This window comes from Choloepus didactylus, chromosome 1 (assembly GCF_015220235.1).
Source record: "Choloepus didactylus isolate mChoDid1 chromosome 1, mChoDid1.pri, whole genome shotgun sequence".
Classification (NCBI taxonomy): Eukaryota; Metazoa; Chordata; class Mammalia; order Pilosa; family Megalonychidae; genus Choloepus; species Choloepus didactylus.
Window position 1 is genome coordinate 53,946,136 of NC_051307.1, and position 23,871 is coordinate 53,970,006.

Genomic DNA, 23,871 nt, shown 5'->3' on the forward strand with positions numbered 1-23,871 from the left:
GTAAAAGACCTATACAAAGAAAACTACGTAACTCTACTAAAAGAAATAGAAGTGGACCTTAAAAGATGGAAAAATATTCCATGTTCATGGATAGGAAGGCTAAATGTCATTAAGATGTCAATTCTACCCAAACTCATCTACAGATTCAATGCAATCCCAATCAAAATTCCAACAACCTACTTTGCAGACTTGGAAAAGCTAGTAATCAAATTTATTTGGAAAGGGAAGATGCCTCGAATTGCTAAAGACACTCTAAAAAAGAAAAACAAAGTGGGAGGACTTACACTCTCTGACTTTGAAGCTTATTATAACGCCACAGTTGTCAAAACAGCATGGTACTGGCACAAAGATAGACATATAGATCAATGGAATCGAACTGAGAATTCAGAGATAGACCCTCAGATCTATGGCCGACTGATCTTTGATAAGGCCCCCAAAGTCACTGAACTGAGTCATAATGGTCTATTCAACAAATGGGGCTGGGAGAGTTGGATATCCATATCCAAAAGAATGAAAGAGGACCCCTACCTCACACCCTACACAAAAATTAACTCAAAATGGACCAAAGATCTCAATATAAAAGAAAGTACCATAAAACTCCTAGGAGATAATGTAGGAAAACGTCTTCAAGACCTTGTGTTAGGTGGCCACTTCCTAGACTTTACACCCAAAGCACAAGCAACAAAAGAAAAAATAGATAAATGGGAACTCCACAAGCTTAGAAGTTTCTGCACCTCAAAGGAATTTCTCAAAAAGGTAAAGAGGCAGCCAACTCAATGGGAAAAAATTTTTGGAAACCATGTATCTGACAAAAGACTGATATCTTGCATATATAAAGAAATCCTACAACTCAATGACAATAGTACAGACAGCCCAATTATAAAATGGGCAAAAGATATGAAAAGACAGTTCTCTGAAGAGGAAATACAAATGGCCAAGAAACACATGAAAAAATGTTCAGCTTCACTAGCTATTACAGAGATGCAAATTAAGACCACAATGAGATACCATCTCACACCGATTAGAATGGCTGCCATTAAGCAAACAGGAAACTACAAATGCTGGAGGGGATGTGGAGAAATTGGAACTCTTATTCATTGTTGGTGGGACTGTATAATGGTTCAGCCACTCTGGAAGTCAGTCTGGCAGTTCCTTAGAAAACTAGAAATAAAGTTACCATTCGATCCAGCGATTGCACTTCTTGATATATACCCGGAAGATCGGAAAGCAGTGACACGAACAGATATCTGCACGCCAATGTCCATGGCAGCATTATTCACAATTGCCAAGAGATGGAAACAACCCAAATGTCCTTCAACAGATGAGTGGATAAATAAAATGTGGTATATACACATGATGGAATACTACACGGCAGTAAGAAGGAACGACCTCGTGAAACATATGACAACATGGATGAACCTTGAAGACATAATGCTGAGCGAAATAAGCCAGGCACTAAAAGAGAAATATTATATGCTACCACTAATGTGAACTTTGAAAAATGTAAAATGAATGGTTTATAATGTAGAATGTAGGGGAACTAGCAATAGAGAGCAATTCAGGAAGTGGGAACAGTAATCCAAGAAGAACAGATATGCTATTTAACGTTCTGGGGATGCCCAGGAATGATTATGTTCTGTTAATTTCTGATGGATATAGTAGGAACAAGTTCACAGAAATGTTGCTATATTATGTAACTTTTCTTGGGGTAAAGTAGGAAGAGGTTGGAAGTAAAGCAGTTATCTTAGGTTAGTTGTCTTTTTCTTACTCCCTTGTTATGGTCTCTTTGAAATGTTCTGTTATTGTATGTTTTTCTTTTTTGTTTTTTTGTTTTTTTGTTTTTAATTTTTTTTTCCATACAGTTGATTTAAAAAGGAAGAAAAGGTTAGAAAAAAGAAGAAAGGAAAAAAAAGGAAAAAAATATGTAGTGCCCTCTTGAGGAGCCTGTGGAGAATGTAGGGTTATTGGCCTACCCCACCTCAATGGTTGCTAACATGACCACAGACATAGGGAACTGGTGGTTTGATGGGTTGAGCCCTCTACTGTAGGTTTTACCCTTGGGAAGATGGTTGCTGCAAAGGAGAGGCTAGGCCTCCTTATAATTGTGCCTAAGAGCCTCCTCCGGAATGCCTCTTTGTTGCTCAGATGTGGCCCTATCTCTCTAACTAAGCCAACTTGAAAGGTGAAATCACTGCCCTGCCCCCCTACGTGGGATCAGACACCCAGGGGAGTGAATCTCCCTGGCAACGTGGAATATGACTCCCGGGGAGGAATGTAGACCTGGCATCGTGAGACAGAGAACATCTTCTTGACCAAAAGGGGGATGTGAAAGGAAATGAAATAAGCTTCAGTAGCAGAGAGATTCCAAAAGGAGCCGAGAGGTCACTCTGGTGGGCACTCTTACGCACAATTTAGACAACCCATTTTAGGTTCTAAAGAATTGGGGTAGCTGGTGGTAGATACCTGAAACTATCAAACTACAACCCAGAACCCATGAATCTCGAAGACAATTGTATAAAAATGTAGCTTATGATGGGTGACAATGGGATTGGGAAAACCATAAGGACCACTCTCCCCTTTGTCTAGTTTATGGATGGATGAGTAGAAAAATAGGGGAAGGAAACAAACAAACAAACAGACAAAGGTACCCAGTGTTCTTTTTTACTTCAATTGCTCTTTTTTACTTTAATTATTATTCTTATTGTTTTTGTGTGTGTGCTAATGAAGGTGTCAGGGATTGATTTAGGTGATGAATGTACAACTACGTAATGGTACTGTGAACAATCGAATGTACGATTTGTTTTGTATGACTGCATGGTATGTGAATATATCTCAATAAAATGAAGATTAAAAAAAAAAGAAAAATAAATGAAGAATAACTTACTTTTTCAGATATTAAAATGTGCAATAAAGCCAGAGAAACAAAAACATGGCACGTGTGACATAGTAACAGAAAAATGGATCCATGGAACTGGTGTTCATAAGGCCCCAGGATTCTCCTACACCAGTATCTCTAAATTGCACTGGAGAAATGGATAACACTGACCAGGAGATTCTTGGAATAGCTGGCTGCTGTTCTTGAAGTCCCAGTCAGATTCAGGACCAAGAATCATTCCCATCAACACTTAAACTATGCAGACAACCACACTGGGCAGTGTCACACTGCACAGGGAACAGGACATATTTGGGTTTGCAGCCACACTACCAGAACACCTGTCCAGCTGGCTACACAGGCTCACAACTATCATTTTATGAAATAGTATTAAATTCAACACACTTTTATAAAATTGAATATTTTAGACCTCACCCCCATATCGGCAATTTTACTATGTTTTTATCTATACTATTGGCATGGGAGAGACATTGCTGTATATCACATTAAGAAAAATCACAAAATAAAAAAAGATTTGACTCATAAATAGTAAAAAATACCTGCACATCAAAAACACCATCAGCACTAGTAAAAATCAATGTGCAAACTAGAAAACAAATGCAACACATATGAAAGAAATTTAATACTTTTAACACATATAGAGAACTTACAAACCCATAAGAAAAAAAATCTCTGCTAGAAAATGGACTGAAAACATGAATAGGCATTTCATAAAAGATAAAATAAAATGACTAATAAGCATAGGAAAACAAATTGAAAGAAACAGAAATGTTTTCAGAATTTCTTCAGACTCACCAGACTGTGGGTATATGTAAGTTCACGTTAACATTGACGGCTGAATTGCACTGTCTCCCTAACCGATTTCATGATTAAGAAACTCCAGTCTTTTGCCAACTTTTTCTTAAGCATTTTTTTCAGCAAGTCCCACCCCAAACTAAGATCATCCCTAAAAACAAAAGCACCCCTCCAACATCTTTATTCTTATTACATTGACAAAAGCTTAAAAAAAACTTAATGCCCACTGTTGGCAAAAATGGGAGGAACCAGACAACTTTAAAATTCACTTTTAAAAGCTGTGATTAATTTGTACTTACCAGAGAGAAATCTAACAATATGTGTCTAAGACCTTCAAAATAGGCACACTATTTATTCATTCAGCCAATAATTCTATTTCTAGGAAATTAATCTGAAGAAATGAACATGGATAGATGCCAACAAACTTACATGGGTATGTTCGCAACAGCATAATTTTATATAGGCAAAACATTGCAAATAATCTAAATATCAAAAAATATGGCTTTGGTTATACATATATTATGATTAATACATATATTGGAAAATTATGAATCTATTTTAAAATGTCACATAGATTTTAGTTTATTGATATGTAAACAATTTAAGCAAAATATCAGGTTACAAATAATATGCAGAGCACAATTTCATTCTTGTATTTATGTACTTTAATTTCTATGAATGTATACATGTAAACAAAGAAATTTAGAAAATGTCGTCTCTAGCTAGTAGGACTATAAATGCATTTTTTAAATACGTATCTGTACTTTCAAATTAGATTGCATTACACATGGATTACTCGAGTAGTTTTAAAATGTTAGGAAGTAGTTTAAGCTGGAGAAAGATGTCCAAAGAGGACAGAGGTCAAAATGGAAGCCCAGGAAACTAACATTTCAGAAAAGGCAAAGATCATTAAAACAACAGAAACAGAATATGTAGAAATATAAAATTTGAAGATAATGCTTACAAGCACAAAGGGAGGCAAATTAAAAAAAAAAAAAAAGAATTTCAACAGTATTAACGCTTGCAAAGAGGTTACAAATAATAATTGCTATTATGTAGGATAAGGGTTAAAATGTATACAATTGGTTTGACAATAAGGTCCTCATTGACAATTCTGTTACAAATACCAGTGGGAAGTAGAGAAGAGAGGAAATAGAGACCTCTGACATAAACTACATCTTCAAGAGTTCAAATGGGAATCAGAAGAGAAAGAGGGGATGATAATTTCAGACAGAGGCAGGGTAAAGGTCAGATTTTCCTAGAGTTGGGAAGGTGCATCTCATTGAGTAGCTGTGAACTTCCATTTAAAAAATGCCCAATGTATCATTTTGAAAGATGGAAAATACCACATAAATGCAGGAAGTTCCCATTTTATCATTTTAATGAAGATTTTTAAAACCATTGGGCTCAAATGCGTTTTTTAATGTCCTTTCCTAAGGACAAAAGGATTATGTAGAAGAATTAATGTTGCATGGCCTAGAGCCAGCAATAGCTGGTTCCTATTTGCTCCAATCATCTGCAGAAAACATTCAGAACCCTTTTAGATAAACTATCTTTATTTCATTCCCTCTCAAACTTGGAGGATTCAATCTCTTTAGATAGAACAATGCAATATAAATAAACCTTTTAAATAAGGTTGGTTTTCCCTCATAATAAGTTAATAATGTTTATTATATGTGGATAAAAAAGAAAAGTAAAAGAGGAACAAAGGCATTCAAATCCTTGTTTCCAAAGACAGCTATTATTATAATGTCATCCATTTCCTTTCATTCTTTATTGTTATGTGGAGTATTTTTTGTTTAAAATTATAGAATTCTTGCCAACTTCCCCCTCAAAATTATTATAATTATTTATTTATATGTATTTCTCTGGTACATATAAAACAAAACCTAATAAAACAGGGCTATTTCGGTAAGATGGATTTCTATCATCTAGTAGGAGTCAACACATTTTTTGTATCACCAAGGTAAGTTTTTTCTTTACTTTTAACATTAACAGAACATTATTTTTAATAAAAACTTAACAATTTAAAGATAACTTGAATTTTGCTAATATCAGATGTCACCCTGCCCTTTATAGTTGACCTAAAGGAGACATGAAACCCCAGTTCCATATTTGGTATAAAATCCAATGTCTTTTTCAAGACTTTTGGAGCTTAGTTTCTTATGGTCACTGTTGGCTTTGTGGGTTAGCTCTCACTGAACTCAAATGTCACTTGAACTACTGAACTACTCTCTTCTCTTTGTTCTTAATCAATTTAGAAGTGGAAATCAATCCTTTCTTTCTGATGTTTCCCAAAACTACTGTCATAAGAATGTTTCTGGTTTACCCTCAGGTTGAAGAGGCTGGGCAGAGGTAGGGTAGTGGGGGGCAGGGAGGGGGCTGCAGTTTACATTAAACCATATTTTAAGCTGGATCTTAGAATGCCAGTTCCTAACAGTTCTTCATCCACACCATCTTGAGGAATTTCTCTCTGGAGACCTTCTCCATAGGCTGCATTCTCCTGCCATGTTGCTCAACTTCCTTTCTTACTTCATTTTCCCTTCTATCTCCCCAGGTGCCCACCCCCACCCCCACGCCCCAATGCAACTTCTGGAAATTTCTGTTCACTTTTTATGCAAGACCATTTATGCACCTTTCTCACTCTCTCTTTATAGACCAGGAGGAATTTGGGGAGTCTTATTAAAATGCATACTCTAATTCAGTAGGTCTGGAATAGGGCCTGAGATTCTTCATTTCTAACAAGCTCCTGGGTGATGCCGGTGCCACTGGTTCACAGATCACAGTTTGCATAGCAAAGTTATAGACCATGTTTTTGGGACTCTGCTTTCCAAACCTAAAGCAGTTTCTCAAGATATGTTCTGGAATAATGTCAGTTTTCACCATAGGAACGGCTTCAATATCAACTGTTGCAATAATTTTTTAATTACTATAAAATTGGGGCTACATACTAAGCCCCAAGCTAATGGGTTAATAGACATAGTTAATTATGACCTCTACCACAGATCTTATTCAGATAACTAAAACAACCTCACAGTTTGTATGTGTATATACATACACACACACACACACACAAACACACACATATATATAAAACAACCTCACAGATTGTGTGTGTGTATACATATATATTCATAAATATAAAAGACAAAATACCTATTTGTGCCTCTCCTAGAGGAGAAAATGTTAATTTTAACCTTAGACAGAATAAGTTTACAAGAGAGACAATGCTTACCAAATGTTCCATGTGCTTCCTTGGGTTGGGGCCACCTGAACTATGGGCAGAAGTGAGTTTTGCCATTTCCACACTTAAGACAGTTAAGAACAAATATGTCTCCTTTAATGTTCTCTTTTTTTGCAGAGCCTTGGAGGCAATGTGTATCAGATGACATAAATAAAAATGAGAGAGTTCTGCAAACTACATTGGGACTTTGCATGACTAAGAAATAAAATCTTATTTTGCTAAGCCACTGGGATTTGGAGATTTGGGGATTAATGTTATAACTCCATAGCCTATCTTATCCTAATTAATATAGGATTATGAAAAAATGAAACTAATCTCTAACAGAGGTTATGCAGTATTGTGCTAATTTCCTCCTTTCTTCTGGGAGTTTTAATTATGAAACCCAGAGGGTGCTAATGAAGGCAAAACATATGTAGATAAATCAGAGTATTTCATGTTTACTCCTTGAATAAAATAAACAATAAAACAAAAGACTAAGAGCAAAGAAGCTGCAAATCGATTTTAAAAATTAGAGAATAACAATCAAGACAGTAACAATTTATTTTTAGTATAATTGAGTAAATAAAGATCCTAAAAAGCTTTATCATACTCCAATCCATGACTCTAAAAAAGGGAACAAACTCTAATATTCTAAAGTTTGAGTAGTGTGGTGGTTAGTTTCACAGTCAACTTGGCTAGTTGATGGTGTCCAGTTGTTTGGTAAAGCAAGCACTGGCCTGATTGTTACTGTAAGGACATTTTGTGGACTTAAATCATCAGTAAGTTGACTGCATCTATGACTGGTTACATCTACAATCAACTGAGGAGGCTGCCTTCAATAATGAGAGCTGTCTCATCCAATCAGTTGAAGGCTTTAAAAGGAGAAGTGATTATTTCAGCAGTCAGAAGAGAGAATTTCCATTTCTATTTTGGCCAGCCAGCTTCTCCTGGAGAATCCATCAAAAACCTTCATTGGCATTCCTAGCTTACAGCCTGCCCTATGGAATTGGGAATTGTGCATACCCACAGTCACATGACACCATTTTTATAAAAATCTCATAATATTTGCAGATACCACCCGGCAGTTCTGTTTCCCCAGAAAACCCTGATTAATACAAGTAGTCTTTGGCTAGACCATCTTGGGATTGCAGGGGGAGGACAAGAAAGGGGAAGAGTGTTCTAAACAATGAACTAGCATATGAAAAGACCGCAGAGGAAGGCAGGGGAGAATGTTCATTTTTGAGAAGAGGGGAGAGAAAAGTTGATTGTAGGAAGAGATAAGGGTGGAAGCCTCCAGATCACACCTTGTGTGCCAGATTTGGGGGTACAAATTTCAAACTTGAGGGACTAATGAAGCAATTGAGACATTTAAAGCCAAATAGTGACATAACCAGATGTACATTTTAGAAGATTTATCTTGCTGCAAAGTGAAAATTTTGATTGGAAGAGAGAAGGTGCAAAGTGCCTAGCCTGGAGTCAGGGAAAACAGTCAAGAGATTTGTTGGTAATTCAGATAGTAATGGTAAAGCAAATATTTACCAAGTACTTTCTATGATTCAAATACTTAGCTATGATCTTTATGTGAATTAACTCATCTCATTCTCACAAAAAGTCTAATATTTTCTCCATTTTACCCATGAGGAAACTAAGGCATTCTACTATGTTGTCTTTCAAATGAAAGAAGGTAGTAGTCTTAGAGATACAGCAATTAAGATATTTAGAAGTGAATTTTTGAAGAGATATTTGTGAAGTAAAATAAGCAGGACTCTGAATGAATTAAAAAGAAAGGGGATGTTCTGGTTTGCTAAAGCTGCCTTTTTGCAAAATACTAGAAATGGATTGGCTTTTATAAAGGGGGTTTATTTGGTTACACAGTTACAGTCTTAAGGCCATGAACTGTCCAAATTAAGGAGTCAACAATCGGGTACCTTCACTAGAGGATGGCCAATGGGATCCGGAAAACATCTGTTAGCTGGGAAGGCACGTGGCTGGCGTCCACTTGCTCCCAGGTGGGCGTTTCAAAATGGTGTTCTCCAAAATGTTGCTCTTGGGTGTTTTGTCCTCTCTTAGCTGCAGCTGCTATTCAAAATGTCACTCTCAGTTGCTCTGCATCTGGGTCTGGGTGGCTCTTTTTAAAGAGTACTCCAATGATCCAATAAAGACCCAACCTGAATAGGTGGGGTAACACCAGAGAAATAATCCAATGAAAGGTCTTGCCCACAGTTGACTGAGTCACATCTCCATGGAAACACTGAACCAATAGGTTCCAACCTAATCAACAATAATGCATTTGCCCCCACAAGATTGCATCAAAGAACATGGCTTTTTCTGGGGGACATAATATATACAAACTGGTAGAGGGGAGATGTAGAAGTAGATGGGGTGTTTAAAGTTCTGGCTTAAAAAAAAAGAGTAAATAGTGAGGTAATTCACAGAAAAGAAAATGAGGAGGAACACTTTCAGAGGGTTGGCATGGGGAAGTTGAGAAGAAAAGTTCACGTCAAAATGAAATTTAGGTGTCTGTGAGCCATCCTAGTGAAGATGTCCCTACAATAGATATACAGGGTGTGCTGGTTTAAATTTTGTTATGTACCCCATAAAAGACTGTTCTTTTAATCTATTCTTGTGAGGGTAGACCTACTGTGGTGGGATCTTTTGATTACATTGTTTCCATGGAGATTGGAACCACCCAATTGTGGGTGGGACTTTTTGATTAGATTATTTCCATGGAGACTGATCCTGTCCATCAAGATGGGTCTTAATTGTTTACTGGAGTCCTCAAGAGAGCTCAGAGCTGACATGGACCCAGACTCTTAGAAACGCTTGAACAGAAATGCCCCAGGAGAAACAAGCAGAGAAGCTAAGAGAGAAGCTGAGAGAGAGATTTTGCAGAGAAGCTAAGATATGTAATCCAGTTTGCCTCTTAGGGAAGCAAGCAAGCAAGGACCCACAAAAGCTAAGACAGAAGCCCAGAGACATTTCAGAGAAAGCCATTGAAACCAGAAGTTAAACTTGGGAAAGAAGGTTCAGTAGACCCAGACATGTGCCTTCCCATGTGACATAAGAACTCCGGACACCACTGGCCTTTCCTCAGGGTAGGTAACTACCTCTTGATGCCTTAATTTGGACATTTTCATGGTGTTAGAACTGTAAATTTGGAACCTAATAAACCCCCATTGGAAAATACAATCTGTTTCTGGTATATTGCATTTTGGCAGCTTTAGCAATCCAGAACACAGGGATATACCTTAGGAGAATGATCAGGGCTTAAGACACTGACCTGAGCATTGTCTGCAAAAAATTGATGATTTAAGCCTTAGGAATGGACAAGATTACTATGCAAATGTAAAGAAAAGAAAAGCTGGACTAAAGTATTTAAAGAAATAGAGAATTTAGAGAGGAGGAAAAACCGGGTTACTGTGGTATCACAAAAAGAAATCAAAAAATGTATTTTCAAAGTTTTTAAAATACTATCAACAACATCAAACACTGAAGAGAGGACATAAATGATTAGACTGAAGCCACGAAATGATTTTAGGAACTAGAAGGAAATTGGTAACTTCTGCTATTCAAAAGCCAAAACCCCTTTGGATTTAAGAGCCCAGGGTAGATCTGACAAAGTGAACTCTCCTCTACATTGTAGCGCTATACTGCAAAGTTCATAATGCATTGTGATTCAGGAAAACACTTGAAAACCAGCATCCAAGTGTTTGCTTCTTTAAGGTCTATTGTGGCGTGGAGCTATTTACCCCCAGAAAAGCATTCCATTCCTGTGGGTATGAAACCATTGTATATAAGAACTTCTGATGAGATTCCTTCAGTTAAGGTGTACTCCAACTGAATCAGGATGGGTCTTAATCCTATTACTAAAGGCATTATAGAGAAGGCCTCAAAAAGAGATACCACGGGAAGCAGCTAGAAAGTGGAAGTTGAAGGAACCTGGAGGGAAAGGAAAAGATGTGCCTTGTGCGTTACCTTGTGATAGAAAAGCCAAGGAACCCCAAATATTGCTGGCTAGTCCCAGAGCACCCCAATCTTCAGGGAAAAAGCATTGCCTCACAGATGCCTCAGTTTTGGACTTCTCCCAGCCTCAAAACCATGAGCCAATAAATTCCCGTTGTTTAAGCCAATCCCATTGTATGGTACTTGTTTTAGCAACCAGGAAACTAAAACAGTTCTTGCATATTCTTAATTAGCTGAAGGTTATAAAAGCCCTTAATGATTGCTCATGGAAATGGTGCATTCAAATAAGCACTTAGTGCTAAGCATAAATTATTCAAGACATAATTGTACAGAATAAAGTATTTACTCATTGCCTCCAATGTGATAATTCACTAAGTTCCCGCTTGTAAAATTGAAATATATTTATTTCTAGGCACATCAGTTTGGAAGAATTCTAAGTTAAACTAATTTTAGAAATATATTGATTATAAAGTGAGAGATAATTTTATAAATTTCTAATTTATGATTTTTTTGATTATAAACTCAGCTTTCTTTGCTAACATAAAATTAGCAGAGAAATAAATCCATATAATTCAAATATATTTGATTTTATATTCTAGTGTACATCTTGTTTGTCTTGTTTCTGTCATCTATCCTTCCTTTATGAAACAGCTCTAATTCCACATCTTAAAATTCTGCTGACTGCTAATCACAATATCCTGTCCTCTTATCATTGGACAGGAAACCCAGCTAAATCAATTTGACTCCTTCTGTAATACTGACCCTTGTGCAGAGAAACATAGTATGGAAGCAATTAGATCATAGTCAAGTGATGTCAACACCCTAAAGAGCTGTCCCTTGTAAATTCCTGCTACTGAGATCTACTGGAGTTTGCCCAGTTCCTTCCCATCCTAAAGCTTGGTTGTTTAGAAGTTTCTTCGATTCTATAAGGTACCCAGTGTGTGTCTGGTGTGCGTGTGCATGTGTCATGCATGCGTGCACACACATGCATATGTATGGGGGGGGAGTGTTTTCTTGAGTTAACTAGTTTGTTTCTTTGGCTGCTCCTAGGAACTATAATAGATGCAAAACTTTATATCGCAGAGCTGGTTCTAGTTAATAGGAACTCAGGGAAACATGAACCATTTGGAGTTGATGGAGCTGCCAGAAGCAAACAACAGAATGTCTACTCATTCTGAGAATGGGAAACTTGCAGTCCCTGGTATGTAGTGACAATACAGTTTATAGATTTATAACCTGAGATCACCTGGGGCAAGGTGTCTGATTAGGGTGAAACTCTAAGAAACTGAAGAGCTACTGCCAATGACCAGATTAAAAGGTATACAAATAGAGAAAACAATTATTTTTGCCTGCATTGGATAACCTAAAACAAGATGACACATTGAACTATGAAAATTCTTACTTCTTACTCCAAGGCATATCAGTAATAAATCTCTGTTTATAACCATAAGGCAGAGATCACTAAAAACTAAACCTAGTTACTGATACGATACATTGTTCCATCAGCTGAATTAACAACCTCACCTGCTGTCTTATTAAAAATTAAGTAATTAATTAATGAATAAGAACTCAATTAATGAATTGATATATCTAGAAGGATTTAGAAAACTTGAAGAGCCCCTTTTCCCAAAACTCCTCTGAAATACTCCCCACTGCTCCTTTCATGCTTGAGACAAATATTTCACCTTGCCAGAGAATTTGTTGCTGATGAGCAACCATGACTGGAACTCAATATGGCCTGAGAAACGAAAAATAGAATAATCAGAGTAGGGAAGAGAAAAATTATGCCCAGAAGTAGTGGCACAAGTTCATTAACTTGTATTGTAAAAAATCTGAACAATGTGTGTTCTATCAAGGAAGGTGAATTCTAAGATCACTACAAAGATATCCACCCTCTAGTGTACAAGACCTGTACAATATCCTCTCAAATGTGGACAGGATCTGTGAATATGGGATGGGATATCATTCCTGTGGTTAAACAGCAAAGATGAAGGGATTTTGTGAACGTAATTATGGTCCCTAATCAGCTGACCTTGCATTAATTAAAAAGGAGATTACCTGTGCCAGACCTAAAAGAGATAAGAAACAGCAGCAGATGCTCTCCTGTTGGTCTTGTCGAAGCAAACTGCCAAGTTGTAGAGAAGGCCTCATGGATGAACAGTGGGAGACCTCAGGAGCTGTGGGCCTCAGTCCTATAGCTGTGAGGAACTGAATTCTGCCGAAAAACAGCAAACTTGGAAGACAACCTCAAGCTTCAGATGAGATCGCAACCCCAGCGAACACCCTGATTTCAGCCTTGTGAGACCCTTAACAGAGAATCCAGCTAAGCAGTGTTGGATTTCTGATCTACAGAAATTCTGAAATACATAAACGTATATTATAACAACTAAGTTTGTGATAATTTTTACACAAAAATTGTAATTTTTACACAAAAATTGTAATTTTCTATTACACAGCAATAGAAAATTAATACAAAAGGAATCACAATTTTGAATCAGAGTGAATGTTCTAATATTGCTGACTTCATTCCGTGTGTTAGCTAGGGCAGCCAGCTTTAGTTCTAACAATTGGCTTGGTTAGCTAATGCAATCCTAGACCAAATCTTGGCACACACTAAATAACATTGAAAAGCCAGACATTCCTTGGCATAATGTAAAAGAAAGATTTCACAAAGAGTAGGAGACAGAAATCTGGCTTGATTCTTTCATGTGGTTCCTACCTATTCACCCCCCTCACTCACCCATCCAATCCCCCAACATAGAAGAGAAAAATATCTTTTCACCATTACCATTTAAAATAGATGATTGAGCAAATAATAAGAATTTTTTTAAAAAGAATTTTATTGGCTTTTCCCCCCAGATCATAAATGTTGGAGGGAAATGGGATCCCAGATCTCAGGAACTTGGGATGGCTGAGCATAGTATAGTAGCCCTTGCCAAACAAAGAAAGTTAGGAAGAGTATATGATGAAATCTAAAGAAAGGGTCAACGAGAAGAAATCTTAGAGGTAAAATTCTTGAGCTTTTCACCCCAAAACTCCCTTGACTGGCAAATAGGGGCTATACTTGATTCACAGTACAAGAAGATCACCATCTCTCACCAATCTTAAGTGAGGTGACAGATCTAGAACCTTCTGAATGGAGAAGAGGGGAGATATTCTTCAAGAAACATTCTGAATACTAAGAACTTTTTCCCAGATTTCTCAGGAAAAGTAAAATCTCTTACATGGGTAAATGTGCTCTAAGAAAAGAGACCCCATTCCTTCGTGGGGTCTGTCCTTCTGGCACTCTATGTGATTCTAGTGAGCTGACAATCACAGGACTTCAGTAATCAGGCTTTTTATCCTAGGAATGTGAATTACAAACAGAGATACACAGGGCTGGAAGGCAATTTAATTGTAATCTGATGGCAAATCCTAAAACGATGGTACCTGAGTTCCCACTTATAGAGATCATCATAAATGCCCCAGTTCCTGGCTTCCAGAGGCCTGGTGCTTCAGCATGCCATTCAGTTTGATGAGCTAACCAGGAGTTTTCCAATAAATCCACTCTGCTTTTTACTTTCTCTCTGTCTTTGTCTCTCCGTCTTTCTCTTTTTTATTTTTTGCTTTAGTTCGCAAGAGTTCATCATTGTTGTTTGTAGCTAAAGAATACTGATATGTATGCATTATTGGGCTTCTCATACTATTTTTTAAATTTGTTTCATTACAGAAGTTGTATGTTTACAGAAAAATAATGCAGAAAACGCAGGGTCCCTATTTCCTCTGCCCTTGCACTCAGTTTTCCCTACTATTAACAATTTGCATTAGTGTTACCTTGGTTACCATTGATGAAACAATAGTATTATAATTATATTATTAACTTTAATCCATAGTTTACATTATGGTTCACTGTTTATGGTGGGCAGTCCTACTTTTTTTTTTTTAAATATTGTAGTAACATATTTACAACATAAATTTCCCCCTTTACCCAAATTCAAATATGTAATTCGATGTTAATTATATTCACAATGTTGAAGTACCATCACCACCATCCAATACTACAACTTTCCATCACCCCAAACAGAAACTCTGTACCAATTAAGCATTAACTCCCCATTTCCCTGCACACACTCTTGCCCCTGGTAACCTGTATTCTAGTTTCTGACTCTATGAATTTACTTATTTTAATTATTTCATATCAGCAAGATCATAAAGTAATTGGTCATTTGTGTCTGGCTTATTTCACTTAATATGATATCTTCAAAGTTCATCAGTGTTATCACATACATCAGAACTGCATTCCTTCTTATGGCCAAATAATATTCCATTGCAGGTATGCACCAAATTTTGTTTATCCATTCACTGGTTGATGGACACTAGGGTTGCTTCCATCTTTTGGTAAATGTGAATGATGTCACTATGAACATCAGTGTGCAAATAAATATCTGTTCTAGTCCCTGCTTTCAATTCTTGTGGGTGTATACCTAAAAGTGGGATTGCCAGGTCATATGGTAATTAATTCAACTTTCTGAGGTACTGTTCTAATCCTTGCTTTCAACTCTTTTGGGTATATACCTAGAAGTGGGATTGCCAGGTCATATGGAATTAATTTAACCTTCTGAGGAAGCTTTGAATTGATTTCCACAGTGCCTGTAGCAGTTTACATTCCCATCAGCAATAAATGAAGGAGTGCTTTTATTTCTTTACATTCTCTCCAACACTTTTTTTTTTTTTAATAGCAGCCATTCTAGTGGGTATGAAATGGTATTTCATCATGATTTTGATTTCCATTTCCCTAATGACTAATGATATTGAGCAGGTGCTTTTTGACTATTGGTATATTTTCTCTGGAGAAGTCTCCATTGAAGTCTTTTGCCCATTTCTTAATTAGGTTGTTTGTTCTCTTGAGTTGTAGTATTTATTTATGTATTTGGGATATTAAACACTTTCTGGACAGGTGGTTTCAAAATATTTTCTCCCACTTTGTAGGTTGTCTTTATTTTTATTTCATGATGAAGCCATTTGATGCATAAATGATTTTAATTCTGATGAAGTCTCAGTTATCTGTTTTTCCTTTTGTTGCTTCTACGTTTGGTGTGGAGCCTAAGAAACCACTGCCTAACACAAGATCTTAAAGATGCTTCCCTTTCTCCTATCTTTCTTTTTTTAGGAGTTTTGTGAATGTGGGTCTTATATTTAGTTCTTTAATCCATTTTGGGTTATTTTCTGTATATGATGTGAGGTAGGAGTCCACATTCATTCTTTCACATATGGCTATCCAGTTTTCCCAGCACCATTTGAAGAGACTATTCCTTACCAATTGAGTGTGCTTTGGCAAATGTGTCAAAAATCAGTTGGCCGTTGATGTGAAGATTTATTTCTGAACTCTTAATTCAATTCCATTGGTCTATATGTCTATCCTTGTACCAGTAACATGTGGTTTTGAGTTTTGTAGCTTTGTAATAATTTTTAAAATCAGAAAGTATGAGTCCTCCTACTTTGTTCTTTTTCAAAATGGTTTTGTCTATCTGGGCCCCTTATTCTTCCATATAAATATGATGATTAGCTTAAAAGAAGGGTTTTGGAATTTTGATTGGGATTGCCTTGAACCCATAAATCCAATTAATGTATACAGAATATTTCTCCATTTATTTAAGTCTTCTTTGATCTCTTTTAACAATGCTTTACAGTTTTCCAAGTGAAATGCCTTTACATCCTTGTTAAATTTATTCCTGATATTTGATTCTTTTACTTGCTATTGTAAATGGAATTGTGCCTTTATTTCCTTTTCAGATTCTTCATTACTAGTTTATAGAAAAACTACTGATTTTTGCATGTTGGTCTCACACCCTGCCACTCCACTGAACCCATTTATTACCTCTAGTAGCTTTGTTGCAGATTTTCAGGATTTTTCCTAACACAGGATCACATCATCTGCAAACAGTGAAAGTTTTACTTTTCCTTTCCAATTTTAGTTTTTATTTTATCTTTTTTCTTTCCCAATTGCTGTGGCCAGAACTCCCAGTACACTGTTGAGTAACAGTGTTAACAGTGGGCATCCTTGTCTCATTCATAGTCTTAGAAGGACAGCTTTCAGTCTTTCACCATTAAGTATGATGTTAGCTATGGGTTTTTCATATACGTTTTTTTATCATATTGAGGAAGTTCCCTTCTATTCCTAGTTTTCTAAGTGTTTATATCAAGAAGTGGTACTGGATTTTATCAAATGCCTTTTCTGTGCCAACTGAGATAATTTTGTGGTTTTCTTCTTCATTCTGTTGATTTGGTACATTAAATTAATTGATTTTGTTATGTTAAACCACCTTGCATACCTAGGATAAATCCACTTGATCACAGTGTACAATTATTTTATTGTGCTGTAGGATTAAGTTTGTTAGCATTTTGTTGAAGATTTTTGCATAATAGATATTATTCTGTAATTTACTTTTCTTATAATATCTTTATCTGGCTTTGATATTTGGGAGACAGTGGCCTCACAGAAGGAGCTAGAATCTGTCCTCTTCAATTTTTTGGAGGATTTTGGGTAGGATTTGCCTTAATTCTTCTTGGACTGTTTGGTAAAATTTACCTGTGAAGACTTATGGTCCTGGGCATTTCTCTGGAGGTTTTTAATAACTGACTCTATCTCTTTACTTGTTATTGTTCTGTTGAGAGCGTCTATTTCTTCTTAAGCAGTGTAGGTAATTCGTGTGTTTCTCAGAATTTGTCCATTTTATCTAGGTTATCTAATTTGTTGGCAGCTATCAAAACTCTGTCATTCTCCTTGCCATTCAACAGATTGACTACTATGTGTCTGGGTGTGGTTCTCTTTGAACTCATCCTGTTTAGGGCTTGCTGGGATTTTTGAATGTTCATATTCATATCTTTTATTAAATTTGGGAAGTTTTCTGCCATTATTCCTCTGAATATTCTTTATTTCCCTTTCTCTATTTTTTTCCTTCTGTGACTCCCATAATGCATATGTTGGTACACTTGATTGTGTCCCAGATCTCCTATGCTCTGTTAATTTTTTTAGTCTTTTTTATTTCTATTCTTCAATCTGAATCCTTTCAGTTGTGTTGTCTTTGAGTTCACTATTTCTTCTGCCAGCTCCAGTCTGCTGTTCAAACCCTCCAGGGAATTTTTTATTTCAGTTATTGCACTCTTCAACTCTAGTATTTCTGTTTGGTTCCTTTTTAAAATTTATATCTCTTTTTTGAGATTCTCGTATTGTTCCTTCATCATTTTCTTGATTTCCTATATTTCTTTCTCTGTGTTTTCCTTTATCTCCTTGAGTATATTGAGGATTTTTTTTTTTTTTTAATCTTTGTATAGTTTGTCCAAAGTCTGGTTTTTTTTTGTTGTTGCTTTCTGGATTTTTATCTTGTTCCTTTGGCTAGTTCACAATTTTCTGTTTCTTTATTTGTCTAGTAATCTTTTGTTGCACAGTGCACATTTTAATATTTTAATGTGTTAATTCTGGGATTTAGTTCCTGAGTGCTCTGTTTCTTATGCTAATAATATGCCAGAGATTTCCTCAAGTGACAGGAGGTAACAAAAACAAATAAACCAACCCCCAAACAAAAACAAACAATGAACAATAACAAAAAAACAAAAAACAAAACAATAAACAACCTTTCACAGTCTTTGCAAACTGGCTCTGAATTGGCTGGTGTCCCCTTTCAGGGTTAGCTCTTCTATCAAGAAAGTCAACCTGAGGTAAAAGTGAAATGCAGGGTCCTCTCAGTTTTCTGGGTCTGAGGCTTGTGGGCCTGTGCTTGCTTACAGCCTTAGGAACTCCTCTGTTTACACAACTCTGAATGTCTCCTCCATACCCTATGAGATAGACTCCTGCCATCCCTACCATCCCTACCATCCTGGGTGCTCAATTGATTTAAAGCAGGTAATCCTTTGCCTCATGATCTTTCACCTTAATTGTTTCTTACATCTGCAAGCTGCTTCTGCCTGTAGGGCAACTTCTGGCAGTGTGTACCAGAGATGAGTTTCTTGTTTCATCATTCTTTTAGGCTGCCACCTGATAGACTGGCACCAACATATAGGCACCCCATTAAGTGCTAAGGGGGTTGCTCTGCTCCCTCCAGAACAGAGCTAGGGGGCCACAACAGAGGCCCAGGCTGGCTTCATACCATGCTGAGAGGGGCTGAGAGAGGGGCCAGCAAGGGCACTAGGAGTTTCTTCTAATATTTTTAAAGCTGCATTTTCTTGATTTGGCCCTTGCCCAGTTACTGCAACCCTTTAACTGCTTTCTGGAGTTTTGAGTAAGATAGTTCTGCTAGTTTTGGCTACTTCTTCAAAGAATCTGTGGGGGAACAGCACCCTTGAGCATGTTACAACACTATCTTGGGTTGACAAGAAGTCCACACTCTTCTCACAATATTTTGAAGGTTTAAATATTTGTATAGATCACTTAGCTGTAAGGATATTAACCTTGACGAATAGAAAACAAGTTATAAAAAGCATTACATTGTTTCCTAGCATATAATTAATGGTAATAGAATATGCCACAAGTTTTGTTATTGTTGTCATTATGTAATGGAAATTATGTCTAACTCTTCCTACACCCATCCTAACTCTAACCTAACTTTGATAAAATCTCTCCTTTTGTGAAACATTTTGGAATTTGAAGTACATAGAATTCAAGAAAAATAGACAATAAACAGTGAAAGGAATAGTTAGAGAAGGAAAGAAGAAGGTAGAAAAAGGGAAGAAAAATATCAGTTAGTAATGTCAAAAGTAGTCTGCACTCACCCAAATGTGGACTTCTGTATAGAGTCAAATTAGCACTTCAATCTCCTTTCACTCCAAGCCCAGATTTCAGTTGGAAATGATATAAAATATGTTGACAATATTTATATGTATGTATATATTTATATTTTATGTATATACCCAAAAAGTAAAAAGGATGGGAAAAAAAAATACTTTAAAATATGTTAGTTAGTTGTATAGCTCTGTGAAGTCAGTTAACATCTCTGAATAATTTCTTTATCAGTACTTCTTATTCCTCATTAGTAAACCAGAGATGGTTTTTCATCCAACTAAGTTGCCATACTTTTTAAAATGTATGTGTTGTAGGGCCAACTATTCTTAATGTGATGTATTTGTGGAATTAAATTATGTGCTTTATCAATGTCTATACATAAAAGGTGTAATTCTCTCTAAATAAGATTTAAATACCTGTGTATAATACATACACGCACAAAATTTTAACACTGCCACGTTTTCCTCTTTCTCCTCTCCTAAACACTGGTTACAAGACAAACATTTGGTTGTCCTAATGAACTATTATATAGATAATGTGTTAGTGTATATAGTCCACACATAGACTTAATGACGGAATTTGAATAATGATATCCTGCTCTTGTACTTCTTTAAAATAGCATCAGCAAATATTGTTCTAGCCTTTAAATTATAATTTTAAAATACATCATTCATAGTAACTAGTAAAAACTAGTCTAATGTTATTAAGTTCATATTTAACTCTCTTGGGATTACAAACTTGGAAAACTTTACTTTGGACCTGTAGGAAACCTAAAAGTTATTTGCAATTCAGAGGTTACCTCTCCCATGACAATTCCTGAGAATAAAACATCAACACAAGTAAGCATTTTAAATCAATGAACCTGTGTAAACTTTAGAAAACAAGTGAATTAACTGACAATTAAATTGTACTAAATGACATGCTATCCCTTCCCTATTTTTTTCAGAAAAGCTCAATATCCTGCCTAAATCCATGCATGGAAACATGAAAAACTGGATCTACAAATATAAAGTTCAAAGAGTTTACTTTATGCCACGGACCTCAGATAAACTGCACTGTGTCAAAAATACACAGTTGAAAGCCGTCTGAGAAAAACAATATTTAACAGTCCTTTTGACTTCAAGGTTAGAAAATGGACATCTGGGTACTGCTATGCAAACCCTCAGTCATCCTAAAACGTTCATTTGTCAATGTGAGACAAGCAAACCAAGCTCAAAGTCCAGAAATTGCAAAACGGAGGTTGCAGAAAGGGGTGTTGGTGAGGGCAGGCGCTTGTACAAAGGGAAGCCAAAGTGGGTTGCCTTTCTCACCCTACTCATAAAACAGAATGTGCTGGTCCTTTTCCTCTGACTGGAAACTTCAACTGCTGGGGGAAAGTAAGTAGGTGTTTTAATTCCTTCACTAATATTTTGTGCCACCCAGGTTCTTACATCTGCCCTTAAACAACACACGATTCCCAGAGCAGAGCAAATATTAACCTTTCCCCACCATTACACTGTCTCTAGATCCAAGCTGCTTCCATCTGCCAGGTAGCAGTCGGGACTTGCGGGAAACTTCCTAGGAGGCTGCAGCCCCGGGAGAAAAGCAAATCCTACCAACTAGAGCACGTAGTTCAATTGGAGGTGTTGGGGAAAGAAGAAGCTATTGAGTACTTACAGGTTGCCTCTGAAACGGGAAGCAGTACGACGAGAAACGCCAGCAGCGCCCCGCAGCTCCCACCCGGGACTCTCATCGCGAATCTGGCGGAGGCGCGGCGGAGACCGTGGCGCGTAGCGGAGAGGGCCTGCAGCGCTCGGCCCGCCGCTGGGCTGCGAGCACCGGCTCGCAGAAGACTCGGGGACTGGGGCGCTGCGGCGCCTGCGAGAGAACGCCGGCCGAAGGGCTGCAGCGGAGGGAGGCTGGGACCGCCCGCTCCCAGCCCCCAGCACGGGAGGGGAAGTGATAACCAGGAAGATAACGAGGACTTTTCCAGAAGGCTTTTCGCGGGTGGGGGGAGCGCTCAGGGTGAGTGCTGGAGGCCTAGTAAACAGTGGAGATGGTTCTTTCTCCGTTCCCAAGTTCCAGATGTTCTCCCGAATGCGAAGTTTATACAAAGGGGACCGGATTGCACTAAAAACAGGGAGCGAACTGAAGGGCTGGGGTTGGAGGCTCGGTAGCCAAGGGAATTTGGAGCACTCAAAGTACAAGGTCTCCAGGCGCTGAAGGACAAACCTCGGGAGACTGACTTTGGTGATAAGGATATTCACCAGAACCTAGAAGCAAATGAGGACCCTAACGGAGGTTGCAGTGAATATGGAAGAAAAGGGCATTGCTTTTGTTCTTACATTTATGGTGTCAAGTCTATAGCAGATTTTGAGGGGAAAAGGAAATGTTTCAAATTCCATCGCCCATCACAGCTTTTCTTTCTTTATTTCTTTTTTTTTTTTTTTTTTGCATATTACCTCTATTTTTTGTCCTTAGGCATTGTTCCAATCAAGCTTAGACCCAAGGCAGAACCAGGCACGGAGTTAGACAGGAGTTTAATAGGACTTACTGACAGCAGATGGTTCTTCTCTGTGACGTCCAGCAGAGGAAGATGGCAGTTAGTACCCACAAAGGGTGGGTGGGGGTGGTGCCAGGGTATGGTTTAAAAGCATTAGGACAAGAACATTCCATAGGGTGTGATAACAGAGTTTCTGCAGGGTCTTGTGACACAGCGGCATGGATTTGTTATCAAGGGTGATCAGGGGAGGGGAGTTTCAATGCCTTGTTTAGGATACATTCCACCCCCCACCCTCCTCAAGAGGTCTGACGACTTTTAACCTTCCTCCCAGTCAAGTAGGTGGCTACTATGGAGGAGAGGGGGTAAGGGCCCAGGTCCCCACAGGCATATATATTTGAAATATATTACTTGGTGTTTAAGAATGCCTCTGGAGCTAAACTGCTTGTATTCACATGCCAATAAGCTGGTGCTTAGTAGTTGTGTAACCTTGAGAAAATCATTGAACCTCTCTAAGCTTCAGTTGTGTCATCTGTAAAATAGGAGTAGTAATAGTAGGCTTTCAGGGTATTGATGTGAAGACTTAAGAGATTACATGTGACATATGTAAAGCAATTAGTGTATGTTAAATATTAGTACTCAATGCAAATTTATTATCACTTTTAGTATTTTTGTCCAAATGAAAACATCAATTGATTTCCTATTCCTATGTGTGTGAGTGACCTTTCACACATACAAATATTTCATGGAAAGCTCTAATTTTTTATTGTTCTGTGGTCCAGCTGGATGGAAGTTAGTATTTTAAGGACATGGACTGGAGACTTCTGATTCAATTATTCAAAAAGGAATTACTGAGTAAATTTATGACCCCTTGACTAGGGTTCTCTAGGGAAACAGAATCAACAGGAGATATCTGTAAATATTATGAGATTTTATAAAATTGACTCACTCAACTGTGGAAATGCAAATTCATGGGGCAGACTGCAAGCTGGGAACGTCAATGAAGTTTTTTGATGAATTCCCCAGGAAAAGCTGGTCAGCTGAGGCAGAGATGAAAATTCTCTCTTCTGGCTGCTGAAGTCATCACTTTTCCTTTTAAAGCCTTCCACTGATTAGATGAAATGTCTCTCATTGCTGAAGGCAATCTTCTCACTTGATTGTAGATATAATCAGCCATAGGTAGAATCAAGTCTCTGATGATTTATGTTTAAAAATGTCCTCACCGTAACTGGTCAGTGCTTGCTAGACCAAACAACTGAGCACCATTACCTGGTTCTCTGTTAGAGAAACACAAGGTATCTAAAAAAAATCTTGCTCCTCCAAAATTGCACTTGAAAGTGGATGTGTTTTAGTACCACCAGTGTGAACCACACTGCCAGCAATAGTTGTCAGTGCTGAAGAATTATGATCTACATTGTATGTCAAACTTTAAAAAATCATATATTAATGTTTAATAATAAAATTTATTAATATCTTTGGATAAATTTTAGGTTTCCTAATTGTATCTCATAAGTTCGCTCTGTTATGTTGATATCTGTCTTATAGCTGAATATTGATGAACAGATGGTCAACAGCATTTAGCCATTTGTTTTTGATGCACTTCTAAATATACAACTAAAATATAACCAAAACATAATTCCTGATGTTCTCCCAAAGCTTGCTCCAATAAGTCTTTCCCATTGCAGATAATAACAGACCTACCCTTTTAGTTGCTCAAGGTAAAAACTTTGGAATAATCCTTGAATTTTCTCTTTGTTCTA

General features: G+C 37.3%; 1 protein-coding gene across 1 annotated transcript in view; it reads right to left on the bottom strand.

The window, feature by feature from the left end:
* The window catches only part of PROS1 (protein S), a 111,815-nt gene extending 90,113 nt beyond the window's left edge, over positions 1 to 21,702 (bottom strand). The window contains exon 1 of the mRNA XM_037833949.1: positions 21,289 to 21,702. Coding sequence (XP_037689877.1) covers positions 21,289 to 21,364 — 76 coding nt within the window. The 5' untranslated portion in view covers positions 21,365 to 21,702. The remainder of the gene's footprint in view (positions 1 to 21,288) is intronic.
* Positions 21,703 to 23,871: the final 2,169 nt, after the last annotated feature.